Raw genomic sequence first — 10287 nt, 5'->3', positions numbered from 1 at the left:
TTCGAGGACCCTCAGAATCTACACTATGGTTTAATCTGATTGTGGTTTGGATGGCTACGAGCCTTCTTTTTTCTCCGGCCAATGAATCAAGGCCTGATAACTGACTTCTTAGATATTGCCAACGAAAACCTTTGTACAGGTCATGAAAGTAACTGATGAGCAGGATGAGCCTGCAGTTAAGGACTTCAGTATTAAGTTCAGCATAATAAATTCTGAAGATAACATAGCCGAGTCATGGGCGGAAGTGAATCCTTCGCTTAATATTGGTGCTTGGAAATGCATCACCAAACTGTGTCCGTGACTTACAAGTTTTCCACAGAAAGTCCAACTTAAGTTCAGCAAAATATTGTGATTATGGCAAATGATGTAGAATTCGAAGATGTTGTTGTAAGAATCTGTTGAAACCCCCCGGCCCTGGCTACAGTGCCGGTAATTCTGTCGATCTCTCTCTCTTGTTAGATCACTCCACTTTCACCAAATTCACATCTCTGCCCACTCTCTCCAATTAAACACATTTGCTCTTCATCTGTTCTCAATCCTTTCAATCATTCACTTATCACTTTTATCTTTTATCTCTATCTTATCCCCCTCTCTATCTTCTTTCAATTTTCTTTCTTCTCTCTCTCTCTTTTTTTTTCCGGTCTTTATCCTTTTCTATCTCCCTCTTCCACTCTTTTTCTCGCATTCTCTCACTGACCACTCAGTCTTTGAGCTGGCAGAAACGTTAGCGCTGCGGGTGAAATGTGTAGCCATATTGCGTCTGCCGTTACGTTCTGAGTTCAAATTCCGCTGAGGTCGCCATTGCCTTTCATCCTTTCGGGGTCAATAAATTAAGTACCAGTTACACACTGGGGTCGATGTAATCCGTTTGTCTGTCCTTGTTTGTCCCTCTGTGTTTAGCCCCTTGTGGGTAGAAAAGAAATATATCTTGATCTTTCTATCTCCTTTCCGTTTTCTTTTTCCTGCTTTGCTTCTTTCTTCTTCCTTCTCTCTTTCTTTCTTTCTACTTCTTTTCTCTTTCTCTTTATTATCTTTCCTTTCACTTTCTTTGTCTTTCCTTCTAACCCATCTCCCCCTTCTTTCTAGTCCGCCTTTTCTCTCTCTCTCTCTCATCTGCTTTTCAGTTTCCTATTCTTTTTCCTATCTTTTCATTCTTTTTTAACCAAATCTATTTACTTCACTCTTTCACTCTCCCTCCTCCTCCGCCTCCTCTTTTTATATTGCACTCTACTCCCCTTCTACCTAATTATTTTAAGCTTTATCCACACCCTCCCACTTTTATTTATTGTTCTTCATTTCTTCCACTCTCTCCTCTCTCTTTTTCCCTCTTATCTCTCCTGTTCTCTTTCTATCTGTCATTCACTCACACACTTCATGCTTATGGCGAGAGACAACTTTCAAGTATTCTGCGAATCGCCTCTATGGGTAAATGTTATATCATTATCATTTTTTGTTTTTTCCCTTCATTGACTTTAACGAAACTCCGAGTAGCTTTTAGGTATCTGTGTACCTGTCTATCTATCTATCTATCTATCTATCTATCTATCTATCTATCTATCTATCTATCTATCTATCTATCTATCTATCTATCTATCAATCTATCTATTTGTGTACCTGTCTATCCGTCTGTCTGTCTGTCTGTCTGGTAATCTCAGTAGCTAGATTGTTTAGCTCTCGGCATGCATATTTTTCTGTCCCATCATCTAGCTATTTATATCTGACTAAATGTTTTAATTGTATTTGTATACATTTCTGTGAGTTCGTTTCTCTGAATATCTTGTTAGGTTATTTTGTAACTATCGATAATATAATCCCGTACATTTTATTGGTTGCGTGTATTTGTCTGTGTATTTGCGTTTATATCTAATTGATCGGCTGATTATCATCGAGTAAACGAGGGAGTCACAAATGTGGTTGTTCGATTAATTAGAAATAACACTCAAATCGCCATATCGCAGTTTGCCGAAGAAACAACAAAAGATCGCGATTGAAATGGTTTGGATCGTAGAGTCTGCTTGATCAGAGCTGTCCGAGTGTGTGTGCGTGCGCACTCACGAACACGCGTTAGAATCGGGAAGTCATAAATGTTGACTTCCCTTCCAGACAAGAGTAGAAAATATATTTATACACAAATATATAATGTGTGGGTACTTGTGTGTCGTCAGCCTATCGTATATCCGAAAAAGAAGCACGCTCTAATAAAATTACTTTTATATATATAAAAACGGAGGCGCAATGGCCTAGTGGTTAGAGCAGCGGACTCGCGGTCGTACGATCGCGGTTTCGATTCCCAGACCGGGCGTTGTGAGTGTTTATTGAGCGAAAACACCTAAAGCTCCACGAGGCTCCGGCAGGGGGTGGGTGCTGTACTCTTTCGCCACAACTTTCTCTCACTCTTTCTTCTGTTGGCCTGCTCGCTTAGCCAGCGGGGTGGCGTCATTTGAAGGCTAAAACAATGCGTAACAACATCTTGGGTATATATATACATGTGCGAGTCTTTTAAGGAAAAAGTAGAGTGGCTATATTATCCGAAATATTCAGTCGTTTCGAGTCATCTGGATTGTCATCGACTTGTCAAGATTCGTTCGTTAGTTTCCGTGTGCATGACAGCACGTGTTGTCAACTGTAAACACATGAAATATTATCACTAATGCGGTTTTTCCACGCACTTACATATACATACTTCTTTTCTGTATGTATGTGTGTGGAATGTAGATAAAAGCAATGTCGTATTTTCAGCTTGAGAAAAGCCTTGCATATTTGTTCTTACCTGTTTCATTTGTGTATGTATAATCCATGAGAAAACTAGATCAACATCGATAAAGTGGTATTATTTATAATAGTCCATGTGGGTTTCGGATAACCACCGAAGAGCCAAAATATTGCAACATGCATGGAGAAAAGGAATAAATACGCAAGGCTTTTCTCACGCTTAAAATGCGACATTGTTTTCGTTATTTACATTCCACATAAATACATAAAACAGAACACGCTCGCACACACACACTCGCACGCATGCGCGCGTGAACATGTACACCCATTAGCTTCCTCCACACACTTAAATACATATGCACACACACGTACACGCCCGCCTGCCTCTTCCAATTCGACAAGAATGTTTACAGTTAACAAGACAACATGTGCTTTCAAATCCTGTTTTCTGATTGGATAAAAATTTTTCAAATAAACTGTCTCTCACCACAACACATACCCCTTCACACATATTGTACCCCCCCCCCCCTGCACAGACACACAACACAGATTACACACCACACGCTAACATAACCCCTTCTCCACGACTTTATCCTTTACAGAAAGAAAACAGACCAACGAACATAGCTATATACACCTACATCCCCCCCTCGGAAAAAATCATGCATATGACACCACTACACATACCACACACCCCATCCCCACAGGAGTAGCTCATTAATAGTACACACTTTGGCCACTTCAAGATTATTTTTGCCCGCTTCACAGCATACCCAACCAAGGGACATAGCTCCTAAACTAATCCTGTGGCTCGTTTTGATCCGCCACCTTTTTCACAGCAACCACCTCCGACACAAAGAGAGCAGTTGCCAAATTCTCTTCCATATCAGCTAACTCTGATGAGTGTTAGGTAATATAATCAGTTTGTTACCTAACACTCCATTGCATTCTTGACGTGAAACCAATTGGTAAGCCCAGTCATGTTGGATATTCAGTGCTATACTTTTCGGATAATGTGTGTGTGTAGACATCCGTCAGTCTTGCAAGGCCATGGATCTGTGTCCGAAGAAATCTTGTTGGCTGCTGATGGTGGTGCAGTGTCTGTTGTGGCTGTACAGGCCTAGATGGGAGTGATAGTTACACATACAGCAACTACATTTGAAGGAGCTCTCTGCTGGCACTTCTGGTTTTTCCTTGTCAAGTGCACTTTTCTTTGGTAGTGAGTTCTTGTTTTTTCTTCTGCTCTCTTCATCCCCTTTCGCAGTATTTGCCACCAGTAAGGGCGATCATTTGCAACTTCCTATCTCAGGACGTCCAGATCAAGCGACTTCATATCCTTCTTACAGACGTCCTTAAAATGAAGATGAAGTTGTCCTTGTGCTCTTGTGCTGGTGGTCAATTGCCCTTACAGGAAGTCTTTTGGGATCCTTCCATTTGGTATGTGATTTACATGACTGAGCCAGTGCAAACAACGCTGCTGGAGCAGGGGGAATATGCTGGGTCTCTTCACTTGGTTGAGGACTTCGGTATTGATGGTGTGGGTGAACAACTTCATATCCAAGATGCATTTCAAATTACTAAGGTGAAAGGTGTTGAGACACTGCTCCTGTCTGGAGTAGAGGCTCCACATCTCACTGTTGTAAGTTAATGTACTAAGGACACACGCCTTATAGACAGCAATCTTGGTGTTAGCAGCCAGTTTTTTGTTTACCCAGACTCTCTTTGTGAGCTGGACAATGTAGAGGATGCTTGTCCGATTCACCTGTTGATGGTGATGGTGGGGGATGCTTGATACTTTGGCCCATTACTTCTTCAGATTGATATATATATGTATGTATGTGTGTGTGTGTGTATGTATTTATAAATAGAGTTCATAGATGAGATTCAAATGTTCTCAGTATAGAATACACTTAGTAGTGCTCAAGAGGTTTAAACTTGAGCAGGTTTAGAGGTAAATGTAGGGACAAACGATTTTGAATGGATCAATATATAAAGTATATCAAATACATGAACTACAAAAAATGTATATATGTATACATAGGAGTAAGCACATAAATGTGAAACAAGGTGGAAAAAAAAAGAGTACTCAAATACCAGAGGTAGAGTAATATGCTTTATTGAAAGCAGCAGAAATATCACAAAACCAGTTACTCAGAGTAAGGCTAAAATTTAGGGTTAGGGTTAGTGACAGGATGTTGTCTCAGTTTTAGACGCAGCAAATGATTTTAGCTCAATAGAGGCCATAGGATTGGTTAAAATTCGAAAAATTACATACATTAAACTACGTTAAACTTACAAATTACAATTTTCTCAAGAAAGCCAAGAGAAAAAAGTTTTATTTTGACACATTCTACCAGTATACGAAGTTTAAAAGTGTTTAGTTAACTAGAAATTGTGCTGAAAATTGCCGTTCAAAAGGAAAAGATCCAGCCTTCCTGTCGCTTTTCTAAAAGGATCGTTATAACCGAACTGATACAGAAAAAGGTTTAGTTTTGCTAATCATAAAAACTAAAACTTTTTACGCATAAACGAATTTTTTTGCTTTTCTATTTTCTTTTGTTTTCTTTTTGTCTGCCTCATAAAGCTCAAAAATTGAGGTGTCGCGATTAACAGAACTTAAACGTGATCACTCGAAATGTTAGAAACAGCAGCCAAACTTCCCTCAAACCATACATTACTGACCAAACTTATAAAAAATAAAGTAATTGGAAAATTATCTGATGTATTCTTCCTTGCCTTTTCTTTTTAATTTATTTTTAAGAAAAGAGAGTGATTAGGCTGTTATTTTTGACACATCGTACGAACTCGTGAAAGTAACATTCATCTGCAGATTGCTTTGCGATGATTATATAATCTGTGCTATGTAAAATTCTGTTAACGCAAACATAGGTGTACGAAATGATAGATTATTATTAAATACAAGCGGTAAGAACAAACATAACAAAACAAGAACTTTTTTTTTTTAAATTTTCTTTCTTTCGAAATAGAATTTTAATTTCAGCTTAAGAGATTGATAAAAGTGTTATACTGTTCGACCTTTTTCATTTTCATTTTCCATAATGATAAACACACCCTTGCACTGACAGTTAATTTAACAGGCAAAAGTACATTTTCATTAAGCAAGTCTCATTGTCTCTTCTTCACTCTCTCCCTTCTCATTGTGGGAGTGGATGACCGATCTAACTCGGAAGCCTCTTGCATAATGTAGTCCTGGATACTTTTAAAAACAACAATGGTCTGCTTAATAGAGATTGTTCTGGGACTTAGTAAAAACAACAAATAAGCATTCTTTCATAAAACATCTCTCCTCTTGATCTTTTTTATACGATTCACTGTATTGTAATAATTTCCTCCTACTCTCACGTAGTCCTCGTGCACGCACACATCTTTATGCTCTTCAGCCCACACTACCAAATGTACTTTAGCCTTACATACACTCATGATACATTCTCTCATGTACACCGAAGCAATTCCTTTTTTCTCTTCTTATACTGATACAACTTCTCAAGATACACATTCGTAAACATATTTATGCATCCATTAATATGTAGTCATTTAGTCTTACGAATAAATGAATATGTCTGTGTGTGTGTGCGCGCGTGCCTATCTATCTGTCCTGTCTGTGTGTAGCCCTGTGTGGCTAATAAAGAAACATATCTATCTGTCTGTCTGTCTTCCTGTCTGTCTGTCTATCTATCTATCTATCTTCTCAAAAACATGGTCCTGGGTTCAGTCCCACTTTAAGCAAGTATCATCTACTATAACCTCGGTCCAACCTAAGACTTGTGAGTAGATTTGGTAGACGGAAACTCTGTGTGTGTGTGTATGTGTGTAGTTCAAGTTTATAGAAAACAAAATACGAAGACAGGTGAAGGAACAACGAGCAGGTGTATTAGTCTAATGCTCGAGAAGAATGGAAAAGTCTTTGACGTTTTGAGCCGATGCTCCTCAACAGAAAGGATTGATAGGGAAAAAGTGTGTAGGGATTAACGGTCCAGCATGATAAAATGTGTGTGTCTTTGAGTCTTTGTCCCCCACCATCTGGTGTTGGTGTGCTTGTCTCCATAGCTTTGTGGTTCTGCCAAAGAGACAGTATAACTACTAGGCTTTAAAAAATAGTTCTGGGGTCGATTCATTTGACAAAAAACTCTTCATGGTGGTGTCCCAGAATGGCCACAGTCTAATAACTGAAACAAGTAAAAGGTGAAAGATAGAAGATATATGCATGTATGATGTGTGTGTGTACGTATATGTATATCGTTGGAACAATATACATATACGTTTTATATATATATGTTTTATATATAAAGGTTGTTCTGCCAGGCCTGATCTTTCTATCTTGATTCGACTACCATCCGTGCAATGTTTATATTCCTCCCTGTGCCTGTTAAATCTTATGTCCCTGCCATAAGGCTTTACTTCCACACATGCTAGCTTAATTTAATTCGTCTTAGTCGACAGACACCTGTTGTTATGTCTTGTTAGTTGCATTTGTATTTGTGTAATATTTCTCTGGGTTTTTTTTCTGTCTTTGTTTTCGTATACATTCACTGCTTTCTTCCAAGGAATCTAATGCTCTTAGCTTATTTTTTCCTTGGGGCTGGCCAGATTGGAGCAATCTTGAGTATAACCAACCAAAATTGCAAAGATAATCTGGAACCTGACTGAGGATAGAAAACTCTGAATGACCCATCCTTGTTTTCCTTGTATCGTCTGTCTGGATGCTTTGTTGCCCCTTTTTTGTATCACCTAACTGTCTGGATGTTTTGCATTCTTGTCCCATTTTTGTATTTTATATATATATATATATATATATATATATTGTTTGAGTGATGCCATGTTGATGTGTGTGGTGTGCAAGAAGTAAGATAGAGGGGAACCTCAGTTAGATTCCTTGCAGGTAAGAGACAAATTCAGATGGAGTAGATGGTGTAGGTATACTGTTAGCAGAAAACTGGGTAGATGAGGTAACTGAAGTAGTCAGAGTAGGTGATCGAATTATTAAGATAAGACTTATCATAGATAAATTAACAGTTACACTTATCTCTGCCTATGTTCCTCAGTCTGAGCTGACTGATGAGTAGAAGGACCAACTCTATGTGGTCCTGCTGCAGACTACCTCAACAACAAATGACAGAGACTTTCTTATTGTGACTGGTGACTTCAATGGACATGTTGGATAGCATCTCCATGGATTCCAAGGAGTGCATGGGGCTATGACTTTGGTCCTAGTAGTGAGGAGGGAACAAGACTGCTGGAGTTTTGTGATGCAAATGATCTCATGATCTGGAACACTAACTTCAGAAAACCAGCCAGCCACCTAATCACTCATCAGTCTAGTGGGCACATAAGCCAGATTGGTCACCTCTTCACTAGGCAATGAGATAGATAGATAGTTAAAAATACAAAGTGTTTCCCAGGTGAAGAGTGTACAACCCAACATAGGTTACTAGTTAGTAACTTATAATTAGAGCCTGAAAGAGAAATAAACCAATCCGGAAAAGAAGACTATGGAAGCTCAAAGATCCAGCAAACAGACAAAAATTTATAGATTTACTAATGGAAGCTTCTGATGAAATAGAGGAAGAGTTGAGGACATATAGCATAGAAGACTTCGAAAGTAAATAGTAGTGACCTCTCTTGAAAAATCAGCATTGTGGTGTTATCAAGTACCTTCAGGAAAAGGGTTTAGCCACCAAGGACATTCATGTTGACATGATTGCTACATTAGGGGATGATGCTCCAGCTTTATCAATAGTTCAACAGTGAGCAGTTAAATTAAAGATGGTAAGGGAGAGTCTTGAAGATGACACAAGGTCTGGACATCTTGAAACTGCCACTACCAAGGAAAACATAGATTGTGTTCACCATGTGATGAATGACTGACAATTGATTATAAATCAAATAGCCAATGCTGTTTGCATATCCCATGAGAGAATCAAGAATATTTTGCACAATGAAGTTGACATGATGAAGGTTTCTGCTTGATGAGTTCCACCTCTTCTGGCACTTGATCAAAAGTGTACCAGGCTGATTGTGTCACAGGAAAGTCTGACATTGTTTGAGGCAGATCCAGTTGGTTTCCTCAAACATTTCCTAACCCAGGATGAGTGTTGGGTTCATCACTTCAAACTAAAGACAAAGAGACAATCCATGCTGTGGAAACACCCTTCCTCATCTGCTCCAAAGAAAGCTGTAGGGAAATACGACCGTACATAAGAAGTTGGTGACAAATGTCTCCTTTAAAACACCGCACGATCGTTCCTAACAAAATAAGAAGCCAAATACATGATATAAAATACAGTGCCAAAAGGGATGAATGAAGGATGACGACCGTTCTACTGCTTGAGAGAGAAGAAGACTTTATTTACAAAGTGTACAAAGATAAAGTATGGGTGATAGCAATGGTGTAGTGTCTGCATGCGACGAGTGTTTGTGTCTGTGTGTTCATGTATGCGACAGAGGTGTATGCGTATAAAACAGTACAGAGCATAAGATCAGCATATTGAGTTATGATGGAATTTGTTTACCAGTTTGTAAGTGAGGTACACGATAGCAAACAGTTCTATAACAAGATGTTGGGGACATGAGGCAGAAGCCGGTTGGGCACATGTCATGCAGCAGTTTGTGACTTTAATGCTATGCTGAGTCTCTTGATACAGAAAGTTCTTTCATTCAGATAGACTGCAACTGTTTTACCTCGGTGAAATATTCATAACAGCATGGAGATTAAACCTGGACAATGTTGATGTGTACATATTTGAAGTCGACAGAGAGTTGAAGGACAACGATGGTGATGGTGGTGGCAGAAGGAGACGATGTCAAGGTAGGCTCAAATGAAGCAGACCTTATCTGAAGGCCGTGATTGGTTGGCTTGCACACTAGCGTGAAACAAGTCGAAAGACAAACTGCACCAAATGCCAACCAATCAGAGCAGTGGACACAACAGAGTCAAACTAGCCAAAGATGGTTGTTATCTACCACGAGATTATTCTTAATGTGTCTCTCAAACAGTGAGAATATCAGTTACGCTACAAAACAATAGGCGTTTCATCTGCAGGAAAAGTGATGGCGTCAGTTTTTAGGATAGAAAGGCTTTGTGTTTACTGACTATCTTGAAAAGGACCAAACCATCAATAGGGAGTACAATGCCAACTTGTTGAGGCACTTATGAAAAGTTATCACGACCAAACATCCAGAAAAACTGGTGGAAGTGGTCTTGTTTCATCAGGACAATGCTCCAATACACATGTCCTTGGTTTCAATGACTGCTGTGTGTGCTGTAGCTTAGAACTGACTTATCATCTTCCCTATTCTCCTGATTTGGTTCCATCTGACTATCATCTGCTCCCCAACATGAAAAAACACTTGGTTGGGAACCAGTATTACAGTGATGATGATGTTGCATCTGCTATTAATGACTTTTTTGACCAACAGGATGAAAGCTTCTTCACCAATGTGATTCAAGCACTGCAACACCAATGAAAGAAGTGAGTGGACCACAAAAGGGATTATGTTGAAAAATAAACCTCATTTGGTTACATTCCATGAGAGTAACTGGGTCAGCCTGTGAAC

At 39.1% G+C, this 10287-nt stretch overlaps 1 protein-coding gene across 2 annotated transcripts in view; it reads left to right on the top strand.

The window, feature by feature from the left end:
* Nucleotides 1-1266: 1266 nt before the first annotated feature.
* The window catches only part of LOC115221312 (multidrug resistance-associated protein 1-like), a 73632-nt gene continuing 64611 nt past the window's right edge, over nt 1267-10287 (top strand). For both annotated transcript variants that reach the window (XM_036511067.1, XM_029791474.2), the window contains exon 1: nt 1267-1425. In XM_036511067.1, the coding sequence (XP_036366960.1) occupies nt 1375-1425 (51 nt within the window). In that variant the 5' untranslated portion in view covers nt 1267-1374. The remainder of the gene's footprint in view (nt 1426-10287) is intronic.

This window comes from Octopus sinensis, linkage group LG18 (assembly GCF_006345805.1).
Source record: "Octopus sinensis linkage group LG18, ASM634580v1, whole genome shotgun sequence".
Classification (NCBI taxonomy): domain Eukaryota; kingdom Metazoa; phylum Mollusca; class Cephalopoda; order Octopoda; family Octopodidae; genus Octopus; species Octopus sinensis.
This window is presented reverse-complemented; position numbering and strand designations above follow the sequence as displayed.